The 21,350-nt window shown below is 33.7% G+C and overlaps 1 protein-coding gene across 1 annotated transcript in view; it reads left to right on the plus strand.

Moving 5' to 3' along the window:
- The window catches only part of PDE3A (phosphodiesterase 3A), a 313,231-nt gene that overhangs the window by 181,858 nt on the left and 110,023 nt on the right, over positions 1-21,350 (plus strand). Inside the window, exon 2 of the mRNA XM_041736167.1 lies at positions 9,637-9,687. Within this exon, the coding sequence (XP_041592101.1) occupies positions 9,637-9,687 (51 nt within the window). The remainder of the gene's footprint in view (positions 1-9,636; positions 9,688-21,350) is intronic.

Genomic DNA, 21,350 nt, shown 5'->3' on the forward strand with positions numbered 1-21,350 from the left:
AGAGTGGAAAATGGATTTTAGAGAAATAAATCTGTCACATTCATTACTACCATGAGTTCCATGAAGACAAATCAACTCCCACATCCTTTTCTTTATCCTTACCAATAAGTATACGTCATTGCTCAAGATGTGATATTCAGATGGGACTCAGTAATTCCTCATTGTTTGAAAGTAAAACAGTAGGAAAAATTGTGTGATTATATGTGTTTATATAAAGTACATGAAAATAATGCATAAGAAAAGCATTTAGAAACCTGTAAAAAATAGTTTCTCAGAATGTTACAAGGAAAATTGTGAATATTTTGATTTTTTTAAAGATATGTTTATGTCTTTATTTGAGAGAGAAAGAGAGAAAGAGAGTGCAAGCAAGCACACAGAGGGAGAGGGAGGAGGAGACTTCCCACTGAGCAGGGAGCCTCATTTGGGGCTTGATCCCAGGACCCTGGGATCTCGACCTGAGCTGAAGGCAGACGGTTAACTGACTGAGCCACCCAGGCGCCCCTATTAATCCTTTTTGCAACAAAAGTATTCTATGATCAAATACTTTTGGAAATGTTTAGTTGAATTATGTTCCTTTGTTTAAGAATTCCTCAAACTTTAACAATGCTAGTATATATTGGGACTATCTAAGTAGAATTCTATTTTGCAGAATTTCACAAGCTTATTTTACTTTATTGCTGTTTCTTTATGAAATGTTGCACTTTTTAAGCACAAGACTGACGTGATTGCATTATTAGTAGTACCAAAAATGGAAATTAGTAAGAGTGCCAAAATTTATGTAATCAAGATAGTCAAATGTAATACGTAAAAATAATGGAAGGTTTGATTCATCAGTGGCTACACATAGGTTTAGGGTAATGATCGTCATTGTAATAACAGAGACAGAAATAGAATTATGGAAACACAATCAGAGTGTAGGAACATCATCATAATTATCAGAAATAGATGAAGGATTTGCAGTAAAGGCTGAGATTTCAAACTCCAGAATATTTGGATTTCTTTCTATTTGAAGTCTTCTCATTCCCTTGTGTTTATGAAGTTTATACTAGATTGGAACGCTAAGAGTCAGGATCAGGGATTTATTCTGTGCCAAGTGGATGGAATTTAGGTAGTTATTACCAACTGTGAAGAAAAAAACCCCTTCATTTCAGTCATTCAGTGCTTTACTATTTCCAGGCTCTCAATGCTAAGGTTTCTAGAGAATCTTTTTTAAAAAAATTTTTCCTGCTAATTTGTCTGAAGATTCAAGATGAGGAGAATAGGAGAAAGCTAAATTATTCAGGGAAAAAAAAAAACAAACGTATTTCGATCCTAAGAAAGATCCTTAGGATCCTTGAGGCATGAAAGGCTGGGACCAATAAGCTGAAAAAGACTTCCTTCCCTTGCCCCACCCTAAGAGTAAAGGGCAAGCAGTGGTGACAACTGTCCTCACCTCCCCAGTTCCCCTTCACCCAATACTTTGGATGTATATGATGAATATTTTTGTGGCTTTTTGCAATATTTTGTGTAATGTAACCATGTCTGACTCCCCCTAAAATCTTTGGTAGTATCTCCATCACTGGCTCATACCTCATGGAGTGGGATGGATTTGCAGTGTGGGTGATGTGATGAAGTGGTGGCAGTGCAAGGAGGCTGTGGATAAGAACTGAGGCTGCTGATAAGTCCTATCTGTTTTACCCAAAGGAGGCTAAGGGAGTCTCCCAGTTTGTAAATTTAATTATAAAAGAAGGCTAAATCTTTGTCATTATCTCCTGCATTAGGCCTTTATATGCCCCAAACCCTAGGGAAGGAGTCTGCAGGGCTGGGGAACAGTGTGTGGGAGCCTCAGGGATTCTGTTAACACCTTTGGCCTAAGGCCCAAATCCAATAAAGTTTTCGGTGTCCCTTTCCTGCAGAGCATAATATCATCTTGAACTTCTTAGCTCTGTTAATAACAAGAGGAAAAATGAAAAAGCATAAAGGGTTAAGAGCAGTTCCCTTTAATAGGACTAGACAGGAACTGAGGTTGTGGAGGCTGTCACAGAGCTTCCCAGGCCAGGGCACTGCCATCTAGGAGACCTTGTGGGCAGGGTAGTGAGCAGTCGAGGCCATCTTCCCACATAGAATCCTGGAGAGAGAAAGCATGAATAAGTAGTGAAGAGATGATAAAAATGAGTTTGCCAGGGAAAGAATCCAAAGGGAACATGCTAATGGTAAAGACAAGCTTTAATTTGCTTATCATATTGAATGTTTCATGCCTTTCCTAGTTAATGGAGTTAAAAGGCAGCCCTGCTCTTATGTATTTTATGGCTCTTGAAAAAAATGTATAAAGGGAAGACAAATTTGTGCTATGTGATATAGCTAATCTAAGGACGCCCTTGTGGAGTGTGGGAACCATTCCATAATTTTTTGTTGATTTGAATGAAATTGAAGAAGAGTTTGGAGAAGAGAGAATTCCTGGTCCCCTGTTGCTCTACAGAATGTGCTTTGCCATTTCTAATTAGTGGAGCAAATGATTAACTTTTCGATTATTATTCCATACCAGAGGAAGGGAGTAAATACCAAATATACACCTATGGTTAAAAAGATCCAACCCTTTTTAAAATTTTAGCTTAAGAATACTCTATTTCTCTTCAAATTAACCACTTCTGCTCCTGTCTCCCGATCTTTTTATCTTCTGTTTCATCTGTGTGCCGAGCCTCTGCCCCAGATATCTGTGTACAACTCTCGCTTTATACAGTTCTCTCATAAAAATGTCACTTCTTCAGAAAGGACTTCCCCAATCTCTAGTTTTATGAAAGCAGCCCTATACCCAGCCCCTACCTGCCATTAGCCACTGATTCTCCATCCTTCACTGTAAGCTTCTGTGTAGCTTTATCATTACCTGGTTTGTTTATTCATGTTTTTTATGTCTCCTTTTGCTAGAATCTTAAGAGCCAGGTGATCAGATATGCATCTTGGTTTGTTCATTGGTGTGTAGGTTGTGCCTAGAACAGCTCCTTGAACATAATAGGTATACAATAAATATATGTTAAAGATTTATTTAATGAATAAATGATGCAATGGAAAGGAGGTTATGGATTAACTTTTATATCCTTACATGTACCATATGTAGTATATATAGTGTACCTATAATAATAGTATATATTACAGTGTATATCTATTATTTTTATGTTTTCAAAAATATGCTGTAGTAATTTTCAACAGGTGGAATAGAAGAATGGTTTTCTGGAGAGGAAGGTGAGGATGACAGTGTTACTCTTGCTTTCCACTGGTACCTTTTATCTTACGTAAAACCCCCTCGCCTCTTTAAGTACTTGCAAAAGATTTTTCTTTTTACCTCTCATGGTTCTTCTACAGCTTTTTCATCTCTTTTCAATAATAGTTATGGTGAAATTTTTCTTCCCATGAACCCCCTAAAAGGCATTCTTTTTTACATTAACAAACAAAAAATAATGGGAGACGATAGCTCAGGGATAAATACAGAAACAAGAAAGTATTTTACCTACAGGAATATATACTTTTGACTCTCTGCATTTCTCATGCTATTATTAAAAATACCTCTGCTTGGATGGAACCATTTTGTTTCCATGCTGATTTATCCTTTGCTTTCTCCTGTGAACTTTTTAAATTTGGTGTTTGGCAGCAGTTTTGTTTTCCTTGGAACTAAGTACTGTGTAGCATACTGTTAGCTGAAGGCTGTGATGTAGAAATGTATTATTAAAAATAAAAGAAGAATTGATTCCATAAGGATGAAAATGACTCTGTGTCAAGGAAGTTAGGATTTTCAAAATGCTTTAAATAACAGATTGTGTTTCTTTTAAAGGAAGTATACTTTGTTTCCTAGAAATACATTTAAAGGTCTTCATTTGATTAATGAGAGCTGGAAAAAAAAAAAAAAGATACTCTTCTTTAAAAAGAGAATTCCTTCATCAGATGGAATTTCTTTCTTTTTTTTTTTTTTTTGTTTCACATTTGTAGGCATAACCTTTGTAACCTCTATATCCCCCCTTCTTATTAAAATGCCTTTTCCTAGAGGAGTAATCATAGTTAAATAGTTCAGAAGATATTTTTTGTTGGTGAGAGACAATCTTTTTTTTTTCCTGAATTAAGCAGGCATATATTCTTTATCAAATAGAATATGTTTGGATATCCTGTTTTTTTTTTTTTTTCATTTTCCAGTCTTAGTATCTCTTTCTCTTACATTTCTAGAAACTTTATATCACTAATAAAATCATAAGCATTCCTTCTCCAGAAAAGGTATCATATCATGTTAATGAACTTTTTCTGTCTCTTTTCCCAGAATGATCTGGGTATCATGCTGCTATTCATTTGTCTTGAAAGTTGAGCCCAGATGAATTCAATTGCAAAAGGAAAAAAAATACCTATAATTTCTGCTTCTGTTCCTCATGGTCCATGACCCATTTTTGTCTTTTATCTAAGCCCTTCAAAGTGTCAAATACCTACTCTTGTCATCTGTAACTTTATACTAATCCTACCTGTTTGATTCATAGGATGTTTTGACTTTCTCATTGATATCTCATCAACATCAGTTTGAAATTCTGAAATTCACTGACTTCATTGTACAAGTGTCCTTTTCATTATTTATTATGACTAAGCAATTTTTTTTATTTGTCATAATCATTAGTCAGGAGAGTGGGGCTAGTGAGGTGTCTATGTACTTCTAAAACATTTAGCCCTGTGGTTCTGCTTTAACACGAATACTTACCTGTGGCCAAATGCTTCATTTTAATTTAAGCACTCTATAGTATTAAGTAAGTCAGGCAATTTATCACACGATGGATGATGTTTTTAAAAGGATAGTGAAAACATTGTGGTTATTTTAGTCTTTGGTCCATGATCTAAGGACAGTGCTATTATGACAGTAAGATAAATTCTATGTGCAAATAAGATAAAAATTCATGTGCTATCCTGTGCTCAACCTCCCTACTCCCTACCTCACCCCCATCTGTGCCAGGTACGCAATAATCACAGAGAGAGTGGAGCCCTGAAACTGTCCAGCAGCCCCCACCATCTCTTTTCCTGCCCTTAAAAAACAAATTATGGAGAATATTATAACAAACCCCATATATTCAACACTAAAATTATTAATGTTAAATTTTTATTCAGATTATTTATTTTCATATCATTTTATTTAAAAACGGAGCCTTTGTATGATTTCCTCAAGTTCAAAGGGAAAAAATCTTGTTGAATTTCCTTTGACTCTCTTTCTATTGAATATAGAACATTATGGTATCTTGCTTATCATTTCAGAGTTTATTGCTTTTTGGATTTTATTTCACATAGCATGTAGATTTCAATAATTTCATTACTTTGAAAAAAGTAGTAATGGTGTTTAAAAATACATTTTGAAATATTAACACATGGCTGGTCACTCAGACTTTTAAGTATAATAATGATATTAATATATAAATATATAATAATAGAATAAAATAGAATGCCTTTATCCTAAATTGCTCTCATTAGTCTATTGTATAATGCCAGGAAATAAATTTCTCTGATTTATATATAACACATTTGGCAAATTTTGCTATGTTATGTTTCAAAAAATCAGATTTAGAGAGTGAACTTTTGGAGGTTTGTAAGTTCTGGCTTATAATGATCAGGTTTATCTTCTTGTTCTGTACTAAGTGATCCCCCGAATGAATCTACATTTTGAAAGTTTTTGTTCTCATACTAGAAATCATCTTTTCTTTTTTTTTTTTTTTTTAACATTGTTAATGGTAGAAGACAGTGAAATCTGTGCTTTTCTTATTTTAGTTCTGATCTTGGAGAAATGTTACCTTTTGATTCACTACCTGTCATTATCATCAAATATTCCAAGTCAATATATTGTGGATTATAAATCATGTTTATGGTTTATTTACCTGTTTTTACTGCTGTTCATAATAGTAAAATTTACTAAGTTATTCCATTAGTTGAAACTTATTAGTAAGAGAATAATAGTCATAACAGTCTTGTATAAATTATTATTTTCTGAAGATTTAGATAAAACAATGAGGGAGAGAAGATAACCCTTCTGCTTAAAAATTATTTTACTCTAACAGCATCCTATTCAAGCTTATCATCTGTTTAAACAAGCAGAACAAATAAGCACCCCATCTTACTGTTATTTTCTTTTTCTTCCTATTATTGACAAAAAGTATTCCTAAGGTCTAAATAAGACAGGTGATTGAAAAATGTCAAGATGATTTTTGATAATTCTAGCGAACAACCAATTTAAACCATTAAATGGTCTTAATTTATATGTCTCTAAATCAGACTATTTCATTAGTTGATTAGTGTTTTAACTTTTATATAATCAACTTTAAATAAGTATTAATGAATATTTACTAGCAGATGTAATGCCATTAAATGCAGAAATTTAAAAAAAATTAAAGCATTAAAGAAATATCAATTATCTAAGCATTAAATTTTATATGATGATTATCAGGGCTAATTTACCCAAAGTTGTATGCTAGCCAAATTATAATTAAATCATTTCACCGATTCCAAGGCTTATAAAAATTGATCATCTTATTAAAAATGAGTAATTTAAAATTACTTTGTTATATTTTTCACTTATTATACCATGAGCATTTCATGTGTAATTTTGTAAAAAGGCCTTGAAAGCCAAAGTCAAAATGCTATATTATATTCTTTTTGTATTCTAATTTAGCATAGTTCCCTTTTTGTTGGATAACACAGTGATTGACACATAATTACTGAATTTTTACATTTTCTAGTTCAAAGGGTATGAATTTTTAAGAGTATGCAGTATGTATTAAAATTGATTATATATTGTATATATGTCTGTGTATTTATGTGTGTAATTATATATGTGTGTATATATCTATACACTACATACTAGCAATATATATGCATACTTAGTTCTCTAAATCCTACAAATATTCAACATGATCAGATTGTTAATAGGCAAGAATCATGTCTTGTTACTGTTTATATTTAATTTTTTTCACTTCAAATAAAACATTTGCCCAATATTGATTATTGAAGTTAATTTTGTAAACTGTCTTTATCCTTTACTCTGATTATTTACTAGGGTTGCATTCTTTTCACCTCTTTTTTTAAAAAGATTTTGTTTCTTTATTTGAGAGAGCACAAGTGGTAGAGAGGGGCCGAACGGGGAGGGAGAAGCAGACTCCCTGCTGAGCAGGGAGCCTGAATCTGGAGTCCATCCCAGGATCCTGGGATCATGACCTGGGCTGAAGGCAGATGCTTAACCCACTGAGCCACCCAGGTGCCCTACTTTCAAATTTATAGCACTCTTAGAGTACTGAAGATACTAGTTTTTACCTGCAATTTCATGGAAATATTTTGCTAGTGTGACATTTGTATGGACATTGAAGTTTTATGTAGCTGGATCATAATCCTCTGTGTGTGTGTGTGTTGTTTAGTTTGGAAAATCTTTTCTAGGGATCCCTGGGTGGCGCAGCAGTTTAGTGCCTGCCTTTGGCCCAGGGTGCGATCCTGGAGACCCGGGATCGAATTCCACGTCGGGCTCCCAGTGCATGGAGCCTACTTCTCCCTCTGCCTATGTCTCTCTCTCTCTCTCTCTCTCTCTCTCTGTGACTATCATAAATTAAAAAAAAAGAAAATCTTTTCTATATTTGAAAATAGTCTAAATATTTGCCTGGATTTTATTTTATACTTACCATTTCATCTTTAAATGTCTTTTTATCTGTCTAGAATTTATATTTGTGTGTCTTAGAAGATTCAGCTCTAATTTTTTTCTGAAGACTATTTTTTTTTCCCTCCACTTGTGGACTAATTCATCAGATACTCATTGATTTTTATACTTTATTTTTACTATTTTGTTGCTGTATGTACTTGAGTTCTTTTCACAACTGTCCACTACATTTCACTTATTTATATAATATATATATATATATTTTAAGATTTATTTATTTATTCATGAGAGAGAGGCAGAGGTATAGGCAGAGAGAGAAGCAGGCTCCTCCCAGGGAGCCTGATGTGGGACTCCATCCCTGGACATGGTTGAGCCAAAGGCAGACGCTCAACCACTGAGCCACCCAGGTGTCCCAGTATATTTTGAGTCTTAAATCATTGTTCCATAACTTGAGTTAAATTTTACAGCGTGTTTTAATAACTGAATAGGGTATTACTCTCTTCTAATATTTTCTGATTCTTATAAATCAGCTTATTCTCTCAGATCAAATTTATGTAGTTGGTTTTTTCAGTTTCCTAATCGAATATAAATAACTTTTAAAATGTTTTATTTTTTTTTAATTTTTATTTATTTATGATAGTCACAGAGAGAGAGAGAGAGAGGCAGAGACATAGGCAGAGGGAGAAGCAGGCTCCATGCACCGGGAGCCTCATGTGGGATTCGATCCCGGGTCTCCAGGATCGTGCCCTGGGCCAAAGGCAAGCGCCAAACCACTGCGCCACCCAGGGATCCCATAAATAACTTTTGATCGAGATTGGGTTAAACCTATAAATTTGTGTGGATAGACCTGAACACTTAATTTTATCGAATTCAGTCTTCTTCTTTTTTTTTTTTTTTTAAGATTTTATTTATTTATTCATGAGAGACACACAGAGAGGCAGAGACACAGGCAGAGAGAGAAGCAGGCTCCATGCAGGAGGCTGGAGATGATCCTGGGTCTCCAAGATCACACCCTGGGCCTAGGGCAGCGCTGAACCGCTGAGCCACCCAGGCATCCCCGAATTCAGTCTTCTTAATCAGGAACATTGTATGGCCATCAGTAAGGTCCTGCCATTTTCTGTGCATGGTTATCAAACATTTCTTGGTAATGTGGAAAAACATATTACTTTTTTGTTGCTTTTATGAAGTTTTTTATTATATGTACTAAGGAGTCATTGCTGTTGTCTAGAAAAGCTGTAAGGTATATTAATAAGTTGAATAATCTGTCTTGTTTGTATGCTAGCCTATTAGAGATAGGGAGCTCTTCCATTGGGACATACGAGTACTAAGTGTACTGGACAGATGAATGGAATTTTATTTCTCTTGGTCAACATCTTGTATATTCTAGTTAAATGTTATTTTCAACTAATAAATATCATGCTTTGTAAGCAAAGTAGCTTAGAGCTATGACAATTATGGACTAGCTTGATAATGTGTCTTTTTTCCTGAAAATCTACATTTTGTGACCTTGGGGGGAGTATTTCACATTAAATCATTTGACTCCTTAGAACTCTCATATTTTTGTGATATTATCAAAACAGAACTAAAAATGATTGAAATATTTTGGCCTTCTCATCATTACCATTCCTGACAGTGAATTAACCTATACTAATGATTTATTTAGCATATTTTCTTAAATTAGAAGCTTAATGGCATGTAAAAGCTTAACTGCAGTTAACCTGTCTCCAGGATGTTCCTGACAAAGAACCATAAAGCTGTATATTAGCAGACTCTTTTTATCACACAGTGATATTAAATACCTTCAAAACAACTACTAGTTGAAATAATTAGCTATCAAACCAGAAGCTATTATTACTTTGTGTGTTAATTTATTCATGATAGCTATTTAATACATTCATATTAAAACATAGATTTCAAAGACTTAATTCTTTAGAAGAAAGAGTAAAAATATTTGCCATATAAAATAAATATCATTGAATTTACGATAATTATTACATTATTTACAGCTCATGGGGCATTCAGAATGGGACCAGAAACGAGGGCCAAGAGGATCACAGGTAAGTTTGTTTTCCTTTCCTTTTTTTTTTTTTTTTTGCATTTTGTTTCTTAACAGTTTGAGCCATGCTTGAGTCTTCTAAAACTCAAGCAATAACAAGTAGAGAGAGGAAGAGGCAAATAATCATGCCATTTGTTTTTATTTAAGTTAGCTGTGATTAAAGTCTGGTTTCAAATCCCAAAGGCAGATGCCTGTATATTCTTCCTGAGAGCTTTCTGGTATCCCAGATTGGTTCTGTTTATATGAATGTAGATTTTATATTCATCTTGTCTCTGCACAATACATTTTGATCAGCAACCCACTCTCTTGCTTTTATTCACTTCCTTTGATAATTTTTCTATGTATTTTCTTTCTTTCTCTATCTTCCTGTTTTTGGTTAAATATTTTGAAACATAATCAAAGTAAACCCTGAACTAATTACAGATTTTGTCTCTAAATTAACTGTCTTCGTCTTAGGGAAATAGAAAGATGAAAGGACCTATTATTTTTGAAAAGAAACAAATTCTGAACCTTTCTATATTACCAGATTGTTTTCATTGTCTTACTTTATGTCTTAGGCAAGGGGAAAAGCTTCCATGACGCATTTATGCTTTTTAATGACCTAATTAGAAAATGTGGATTTGTTTTGCTTCCATAATTACTTTGCCTGACAGAATAAGGGCTGAGTTTTACACTAAGAAAATTCTCTGTCCTCCTGGAGTATTTTGTGAAGAAAGATGAAAATCTTTAATAGCAGCCTGTGTATTTACTTGTCTGTAGACAGCCAAATAAAAAATTAAGTGGGTGGGACATTTTTACCTCTCCTGCTTGCACTTTCTATTTGCTACCCAAAAATATGGCCAAAAAGAAAGAAAGTTGAATATGCAATATTGTACATGAGAGTTCATTGTGAAATGTGAGATTCTCCTAGGTGTTTTACAAAACTGATGTGGACCAGTGCTGTCATTAAGTTTGCCTGGTAGTTATTTAATTTAGGTCCCTGTGAAAATAAAACCCAATCAATCAGTTGTTTTTAGTTGAGATTTTAATAGCCATGGTTTTATTTTCATCCATTACAAACTTGATTAGTAAATAATATAAACCAGTCCAATTAAGTTAGTTGTCCAAAAGAATTTATGTCTTGCCTTCCTTCACTCTTACTTCCCTTTCTCTGTTTCCTCTGTCACACCTGCTCTCTCTGTACATACCTGCAATATTTTAAATCAGAATTTGCTGCAAGATTGGGAATGAAATGGTGAATGTATGGTAAAGGCTTTGTGGTTCCAAACCAATTAAAAACTAAAGATAAGCACAAGAAATTCAACAGTTCCTGATTGTTGCCACCAAAAACATTTTGATATGCAAAAAGTGCTATATATGTTTGTTTAAAGTAAGTATTATTTACTCATATGACTCATTTGGGTTTTTTTCAAGTTTTAATTTAAATTTCAATTAATTATCATACAGTATAATATTAGTTTCAGGATAACAGTATTATAATTCAACACTTCCATTCAATATCTAGTGGGTGCTCATCACAGCAAATGTTCTCCTTAATCCCCATCATTTCACCCTTACCCCCACACCCTGTAACCATCAGTTTATTCTCTCAAGTCTGTTTCTTAGTTTGTTTCTCTCTCCCCCCATCCTTTGTTTGTTTTGTTTCTTAAATTCCACCTATGAATGAAATCTTACGGTATTTGTCTTTCCCTTACAGACATTTCACTTAGTATAATATCTTCTAGCTCCATCCATATCATTATATATATATGAATATATATAATAAAATACATATTATATATATGTGTATGTATACATAAATAAATGCATATACACAATGGAATATTAGCCATAAAAAGAATGAAATCTTGACATTTGTAACCCATATGACCTATTTGAATATAATGTATCTTCAGGTTTGAATTTGTCACTCTGTCATTATAAATTAGAAAAAAATCATAAAACACAATATTGCTTGTGTTACATTTAAACATAAACTCAGAGTGAAAAAATTTTACATTCCAGATATTGCACATATAGCTAAATAATGTTTGATCATATTGGAAAGCCTGAGATGATTCTGAAAAGCAACTGCATTCATTAGAACATTCTTGCATGAAATACCATTATCAACATCAAAGTTTGTCTTAGACTTTTCATTAGCTGAATAAGTATTTTCAATATGTATACCTTTGTCTCACTTTGATTCCTCAACTTAGATAAAAATTGTCAAGATAAAAAGCAAAAAACATACACCAAAAACTAAAAACAGTAACTACAAGAAAAACTGTTGAAATTTCAGATAAACAAATTAGGTAATAACTTCTTATCTAATTTTAATTACCCACTGAGGGGGAAAAGACACTGTGTTTATGTTTTAGATCATTGATCCCTTATCTTGCTATTATTTCCTTAGATAATATGTCTAGCCTTTTAGCCATCCAAAGGAATTTCAGGCTGACTGCATCTGAATACAGATTTCTTAATAATTTACCAATACTCAAACCCCATCTCAGTTTAGTTTAATTGAAGACAGTAACTTTTTAACCACTTACTCTGTGTACCGCACTGTGGTAGGTCTAAGTCTTGAAGAGAAACTGAGTTGACAAGGCTACTGCATTCCAAGAGCTCACAAGTTATGTTTGGAAATAGAGCAATTCTTGAATAGATATCTGCATATAAGGCAGTCTGATAAGTGTAAAATTAAATATATAAACAAAATGTTATAGTAGTTTAGGTGGAACAGAGTATTTATTTATTTTATCTAGTAAAACTATTTTTTGGCGTTCTTATCTGAGGTGAGCCTTCAGTATTGAGTAAGGTTTTAGAAGTGCAAAGGGAGGAAAGGGGAAAAGCTGGAGTTAGAGTCTAAACTGACAGTGTAGAACATGTTTGGACATATGTGAATTTTCTTTATAACTGCTTTGTCAACACTTACTCGGTAAGGATTGCTGCAGGAACTACTGCATAAAAATGAATCAGAGAGTGTCAAATGTTATTGATTAGACATGAGGAAGAAGTAAGGTGGTCAAGATTTTTGAAATCCAGTGCTTGAGGAATTAATGCCATTCATACAGACGAGTTTATAGTGAAGACAGCGAGTTCAATGTTAACAGTGTTCAGTGAGAAGTGACAATGACAATTCTAAAAGGAAATTTGAGACAAGAACTTGAGGTGCCATTTTAGTGCTCTGTTGCCAGATTGGAGTTCTATAGTCAGTTGGGAATGCTAATCATGCATATGATAATTGAGGTATCTCAAGACATAGATTCTGTAAGATGAATATGAAAAGGGAAAAACAAAAGAAAGACTGATTCTTGGGGAAGGCTCATTGGAAGGGCTGGAAGGAGCCTGGTGGAAGAATTAAAGCATGTGGATGTTCTCACTAGGAGACCAGTTGAAAGAGAAATGATACAGAATCAAAAGTAGGGTACTATCAAGTTAGACTAGTAAGAGAAAGGTTCAAGGAAACAAAAAACTTGGGAAATGCGTTTAAATATAGTGATAGCACGACATTAGTGAACTTTGAGAATGCCATTTTGATCAAGAAGTGATAGCAGAATACAGAAATTAAGTGAGTATTATAAGATAGAATGTTCTTTTGGAGGAGTTTTGTTTTAGAAGAAACATGGCAGCAGAAGTAAGTGAAATATCTCTTCATGCTGAAGTGAAATGTGTGTCTTAATAATTATTAATGACAAAGGAAAAAGAATCAGTATAGAGAAGAAATCCCCAAAATTTTTGACACTGGCCTACTTAAGGAATGAAATTCAGGGAAGGGAATGTACATTCTTCCAAAGTGGGCCTTTTGGTACCTGTTTATCTGGTTTTTTTCACATGGCACCAATCCCCGCCCCAAATTTTACCATCCACTCTAGTCAGGAAAACTGACCATGTTCTCAAATAAACTACTGGATAGATTCACCAAAAAGCACGAATAAAGATGCTTTGGAAAGAAAAGTAGAGACATCTATACTGGAATAAGGGATAAGATATGGGGACAGATAGTACAAAATAAAAGAACTACTGTGAGCCTAATGACTTCAGTTTTCTTGATAGAGAAAAGGTACAAAAAATTGGTGATTGATAGAAGATGTTGAGTTGTAGAAAAAGAGTAAATTTGTTTTGGATATCTAAAAATAGGGACTGACTTGATATACAAACATCAAGAAATACCTAATAAAGGCAGAGGTCTGTCACTTTCTGTGAGTGGTTAGCCTACAAGATGAATTTTAACTTATTTCATGTTGATTCAGAAAAACGCCAATATATGTCAGGCACTTCTGTTAGCCTTCAAGGGGTCAAAAATGAACTGAAGACTTTGGTCTTCAGGAAGCATACAGTTTTACCTAAAGTCAGCTTTAGCTAGAGGATAAAAAATAATCAACTAGTATTGAGAGCATTAATCATTATAAAATAGAGTTAAGCTCCTGGCCTTCCCTCCATGTGCTTACTAAGTAAGAGATTTTCTCAAATTTGATGTGGTCCTCCAAAATTAATCACGTGTATACTAGCACAGATAATAAGGTGTACCCTTTCAGCATTTATCATATGGAAAAATGCATATCTTGCTATAAGTAAATTCCACCCCTTAAGACTTTTCAGACTCACAATAATTTAATTCAAATTTATTTATTTACTCTAATTGCAATAATTCTAGCATAACTTGTCAGCTCACTCAGCTTTCTGGCTGTTTCTTCTACTTCTTCTTCTTCTTCATTTCCTCATTCCCCTTCTGCTTCCCCTCCTCCTCTTTGTTGTTTTTTAAGTATATATTTTCAAATAGTAGATCATCCAAATTAGGGAATATGCTAAATGATGGACTTCCAACAACATGCAGAACTCTTTTTTATCTGGCAGCATTCCCAGTAATACCAAATGAAGTCAGGGATGAAATTCTCAGAAGGCAATTAGTTTTTTATTTTTCTTTAAATTCTTGAAGAAAAGTTTTCCAGTGGGAAGTGAAGAAGGGCAATAGAAAATCACTCTCCTTTGAAAAGGTTAAAAATGATAGGAGTGGATTCCAAAGAGCCTTGTGGGAAAAGATTAATTCGGTTTGTGAATTTGTGAACTTGCTGAGATTTTCATGTACTAGGAACCAGCAGGCTCTTATTTACCAATACTTAGAGACCATCAGGTTCTTTAGTTTTTAGTGTATTACTGAAGATTTATGGACTACAAGCCAGGCTTTATAAAATAGACTTAAGACCATTTATTGAAGAGACAACTTTTTGTGTGATTTATCTAGTTTTGTAGACAGGGAAATTCTGGTTCCTAAATAAGTGAAATACTATATGTACCATATCAGAAGATAGCTGAATATTCTGATAGGAAAAATAAATTATCAGCTTATACTAAGCTATTGGCATACCTGAAAATGAAGCAAACATGGATATGTAACATACCAAAATTTATGGAATGCACAAAAGTCATTTTAAGAGGAAAGTTCATAAAGATAGAGTCTACCTAAGGTAAAAAAAAAAAAGTCTCAAACAGTCTAACTTTATACTTCAAGGAACTAAAAAAAGAAGAAATGAAGCCTGAAGATTAGTAGAAGGAGGGAAATGACAAAGATTACAGAAGAAATATATGAAATAGAGACTAAGAAGAAAATTAAAAGCTGGTTCTTTGAAAAGATAAAATTGATAAAACAACCCTTAGTTAGATTCACCAAAAAAAGAGAGAGGACTCAAATAAGTAAAATCAGAGATGAAAGAGGAGATATTACAATCGATACCACAGCAATACAAAGGATCATAAGAGACTACTTACTATGAACAATTAAATGCCAATATATTGGACAACCCTAAAGGAATGGTTAAATTCCTGTAAACATACAGCCTATCAAGGATTATTCATAGTGAAATCGAAAATCTGAAAAGACCAATTACCAGTAGAGAGATTGAATAAGTAATCAGAAAAGTTTCAACAAACAAAAGTCTGAGACCAATTTCACTGATTAATTCTACCAAATATTCAAAGAAGAATTAACAACAGTCCTTCTCAAACTCTTTTGAAAAATAGAAGAGGGGAAACTCTTCCAAACACATCTTATGAGGCCAGCATACCCTGATACCAAATCTAGACAAGGATGACATACAGAAAGAAAACTAAAGGATAATATATCTAATGAACATAGATGTAAAAATCCTCAACACAAAATTAGCAAATTAAAATCAACAATACATTAAAAGGATCATACGCTGTGATTAAGTGGGATTTATTCCAGGGATTCAAGAATGGTCCAACATTCACAAATTAGTTAATTTAATAGACCACATTAACTAAATGAAGGATGAAAATCACAATCATCTCAGTAGATGTAGATAAAGTGACACAATTCAGCATCCATTTATGATAAAATCTCCCAACAAAGTGTATAAAGAAGGAACGTATCTCAACATAATAAAGGCCATACACGACAGGCCCATAGCTAATATATTCAACAATGAAAAGCGGACATTTCCTCTAGAATCAGGAATAGATGTTCATGTTCACCACTTTTATTCAACATAGTATTGGAAGTCTTAGAGCAATTAAACAAGAGAAAAGAAAAAAATACAAGAACTAAATCACTATTAACAGATGTCTTGAAGTTATATATAGACAACCCTAGAGACTCCATTAAAAAACTATTAGCACTAATAAATGGATTCAGTAAAGTTGCAGGATATAATTTCAACATACAAAAATCTGGTATGTTTCTTTACACTAATCATGAATTATCAGAAAGAGAAGTTAAGAAACCCCCATTTACAACTGTACCAAAAATAATAGAATACATAAGAATCAATTTAATGAAGGAAGCAAAAATCTGTCTATTAAAAACTACAAGGCATTAATGAAAGAACTTGAAGACACAAATAAATGGAAGGATACTCTGTGCTCATGGATTCAAAGAATTAATATTGTTAAAATATTCATACTGCCCAAACCAATATACATAGTATAATCCATATCAAAATTCCCATGGCATTTTTCATAGAAATAGACTAATACTAACAATTTCATGGAATCACACACACCAATAGCCAAAGCAGTCTTGAGAAAGAACAAAGTTGGAGGCATCATTTTTCTTGATTTCAAACTGTATTACAAAGCTACAGTAATTGAAACAGTGTGGTTTTGGCATAAATATAGACACATGGATCAACGAAACAGAATGGAGAGGCCAGAAATAAACCTACACATAATGGTCAATAATTTATGACACAAGAGCCAAGAGTATATAATGGGGAAGGGACAGACAGCCTCTCTTCAATAAATGGTGTTAGGAAAATTGAACAGCCACATTCAAATGAATGAAAATGAGTTACTGTCTTACACCATAAACCAAAAATAACTTTAAATGGATTAAAGATTCGAATATAACACCTGAAACTATAGAATTCCTAGGAGAAAACATAGGCAATAAACACCTCGACATAGGTATTGGCAGTAAGTTTCTAAAAATCTGACAACCAAAGCAAAGAGAAGAAATAAAAGCAAAAATAAACATCAAACTGGAAAGCTTCTTAGCACCAACAAACTGAAAAGGCAGCCTAATGAATAAGAGAAAATAATAGCAAATCATAGGTCTGACAAAGGGCTAATATCCAAAGCATATACAGAATTCATACAACTCAATAGCAAAAACATAATTGATTAAAAAAGACACAGAGGATCTGACTAGACATACTTCCAAAGAAGACATACAGCTGGCTAGCAGGTATGTGAAAAGATGCTCAATATCAGTAATCATCAGGGAAATACACATGGGTTATCACCTCACACCTGTATCCAAAAGACAAGAAATTACAAGTGTTGGTAAGAGTGTGGAGTAAAGAGAACTCTTATCCAGTGTTGTTAAGAGTAAATTGGTGCATCACTGTGGGAAACAGTAGGAAGGTTTCTCAAAAAATTAAAGATAAAACTGCCATATTATTCAATAAGTCTCCTTCTGGGTATTTTTTCTGAAGAAATTGAGACACCAATTTGAAAAGATATATGGACTCCCATCTTCACTGTAGCATTATTCACTAGAGCCAATATATGGAAATAAACTAAGGGTTCACTGATAGATGAATGGATAAAGAAATTGTTATATGTATTATATACACACATACTTAGAGTGGAATATTATTCAGCTAGAAAGAATGAAATCATGTGTGGACCTATAGGGCATTCATTATCTAAGTGGAATAAGTCAGAGAAAGTACCATATGATCTCTCTTCTACATGGAAATTAAAAAGAAAAAAAAAAAAAAGCTTGTAGATACAGAGAACACAGTGGTTCCAAGAGGTAGGGAGTAGGAGGTAGGAGAAATAGGTGAACTGTTTTTTGTTTTTTTTATCTGTTTTATTGTTTTAGTTTAAATAAATTCAATATAAATTTAAAAATAAATGCTAAAAGTATGTAAGTTTTCTGTGTCCTATTTAGTGGCTTAGCGTTAAGCATCTATGAAGGCTTCAAATGATAAAATTTCTAAGAATAAGAAGTGTGTACCTAGATAAATTAGTTTCTGCATCACTATTTTAAGCCTTAAGGATGAATTTTGATGGCAAGTTATTTTATTTCAGTATCCTGTCCACTTGGGTGTTCAAGAGAATGATCTGTTTATAACAACTACTAAAGTTGATAAACCTAAGCATTTGCCTTCTAGGGATCTAATTCAGTGACAAATCAATTATTTTCTGGATTAAATAATTTCTTTTTGATAAGAGCATAAAGAGTAATTTAATTGCTGGCCCAGACTTATCTGGACGAACGCCATATAAATTTATTAAAGTTAATTACATTTAGTATATTTAAGACAACCCTCCAGATTTTTCAGGATTTTATAACAGTATTAATGTGAGCAGATTGGGAGTCCATTATTACACTGCCCAAACTGCCGATGTGTTACCAGGGAATAAGTCATGTCCTAGGTGAAGCTGGCTGCCAGTTTTACTTTTTCTGCAAATGCAGTGTTTTTTAATTGCACTTTCTTCTTCTTTTTTACTTTTCCATATAGTAATCTAACAACTATCATCATTTTTCTGGCAACCGTCCAAGGGAATTTTTTTTTATTATTTTGGTTGTCATGTGGTACATTTGTATGAATTTTGTTCATATGGATAAAAATACCAAATATTTGCCTAAACCCTCCACATTTTAGGAGTGGCCTTGTCATCTCCTACAATAGCAGCAGGAAAGGACCTGTTTAATACTTATTGAATAGCCTCTTATCTTGAGGCTATGGAGATCATTTACATGAGATGTACACTACCTTATACTTGTCTTTGTTAAATCAGAACTTGGTGCATTTAAAAAACAAAACCAAGATAGGTATTTCATACCCATCTTGTTGATGAAATCCTCCTCTAGGTGTTTCAGTTTTACAAATTAAGAAGATCTAAACTTTTGGCCAATCCCTCCCCAACATTCTGTGAAATTGCTTTTATCTAGTATTGTTTTACTGTTATGTCTTTAATTAGCATCAACAAACTTTAGAAGGAAGAGTCTTAAAGATTTTCTCTGGTAGGGATGTTTTTGAAAATGTCCACAGCATCCAAAGAGAATTCATAGCCATTTCTTTTTACCTTAGTTCAGAGAAAGGAGAAATGTTGTTTCTCTTTGATGCTGAACCCAGTGGTTTATTACTTCTCCAGCATCTCTGGTCTTTCCCTAGTAGAGGCCAGTAGCACACTCACCCATCCACAGTTCATATGATAATGAAAAATTTGTTCAGACATGGTCAAGTGTCCCCTGAGAGGCAAAATTGCTTCTGGTTGAGAACCAATGAGAGTATAGCATGATAATAGAAGATAATAAGTATTTACTTCATATAGGACAATGGAAAAATACGTCTTAGGTGTGTGTATAAGCTTTCAGGTTGTATCTTTAAGTCTACTAAGCAATTTTAAAGAGTGTATCTATTTTATTGTGCGGTAGTTGCAGTAGAATCATTTCTAGAAACTAGGAGGAGAAAATACTCTTGGCATGCTTCAGCATTCAAGAGATTCCAAGGAACAGACTCAGAATGTGGCTCTGTCCATGCAGTGGTTGCACAGAACATATGTTTCTGGTGAATCAACGGATGACCTTGAGTAAATCACTCTTTATTAAAGTCCCTGATCTCTCTAAAAAGGTATTGATGAGTAGGAATTAAGTCCACAGAAATAGAAGGGAAAATTGCCCCTGGCATTTATGCTCTCCCCCCTCCATGTTTATAGATGAGTAGACCTGTTGTTTGATACTTATTGAATGACCCTCTTATGTGGGGACTGTGGACAGTATTCCCGTGGCACATGTACTGCCTAGTGCTTGTTTTTGCCACACAGAAGCTTCTGGTACATTACATGAAACACAATAAAGAGCTGAAATAAGCAGCTATAGATGGCAGGTGTTTTTCTGTAGGAGATGTACATAGCTTAAGCAATAGTCACAGTTACTAAGTGTACAAAAGTGTACTTCAAAGAAAAATATAAACGATAGTAATGCCCTCCACTTGCTAGAATAACAGAAGAAAGATATGCTGTCTGGAGAACTGTTCATCTTGTCTTTGAATCACAACACCTGACAAAAGGAAGTCATTTTTTATTCCATGTTGGGTGATTTTATGCCATCTCTGGCATAGAGTAAGCTCTTATGCTTCATTAATTATGAAACACACTCTAAAAAGAAGGTTTTGGGGGCTTTTAAAATTTTACTCTACTTATAGATAAAACTGGTAAAAAAAAATGGAATTGAATATCATTAGATGTTCATAGAAGACAAAAATCTAAGACTAAGATACATTGACTTGAACAGGCCATCAGTGAGAGTAGTAGGTGAAGGTGAGGTGAAGTGCAGAAGGTCCTATGAGAGTTAGAAGGCACCAAGATGCAGGGGTAGTTTATAGAAATTTGGAGAGAGTGAATATTTTTATTTAATTTCTTAGCAATGCATGTCTAGGTTATATGTAAAAATATATATTTCTAATATGTAGTAATCTTATTCATGGTGTAAGAATTTTTCTTTACTTACTAAACTAAAAGTATTTAAGAGCATTCTTTGGATTTTATATTGTCATCAAAGCTACTGATTTTTTTTTAAATTTTTTTTATTATTTATTTATGATAGTCATACAGAGAGAGAGAGAGGCAGAGACATAGGCAGAGGGAGAAGCAGGCTCCATGCACCGGGAGCCTGATGTGGGATTCGATCCCGGGTCTCCAGGATCGCGCCCTGGGCCAAAGGCAGGCGCCAAACCGCTGCACCACCCAGGGATCCCTACTGATTTTTTTTAAATAAAATTTTACACTGGAGAATGAAGGTTGCTTGACAGTTCTGTTCTCAGTTTAAATGATTGTCCCATTTTATGTAGAATGCAGCCATTGTATAAAATTAAGTAAATCCAAGCAACTGGTGCTAATAATGACAACGCAAAGTCCTGGCACAACATTAGAGGTATTAGTGAACCAAAATTATCTGAAAATTTACAAAAATGAAGCTTGTTGTCAAGTTTGATTTTCAAGATCACAGGGTTTTTTGTTTTATTTTGCTTGTTTATTTATTTTGTTTTTGTTTTGTTTCTGTGGCGATGCCTTATGCAAAGACCTGTTTTTGGAGAACTCTTAGTAATACAAGTCACAGCTTATTCATACTAGGAATCTGCAGGTTGTCAACTTGAATCAAAATAGTTTGCTTGCTGAATTTTATGGCTGGATGATTAAATACTTCTG

Source organism: Vulpes lagopus, chromosome 21 (assembly GCF_018345385.1).
Source record: "Vulpes lagopus strain Blue_001 chromosome 21, ASM1834538v1, whole genome shotgun sequence".
Taxonomy (NCBI): Eukaryota; Metazoa; Chordata; class Mammalia; order Carnivora; family Canidae; genus Vulpes; species Vulpes lagopus.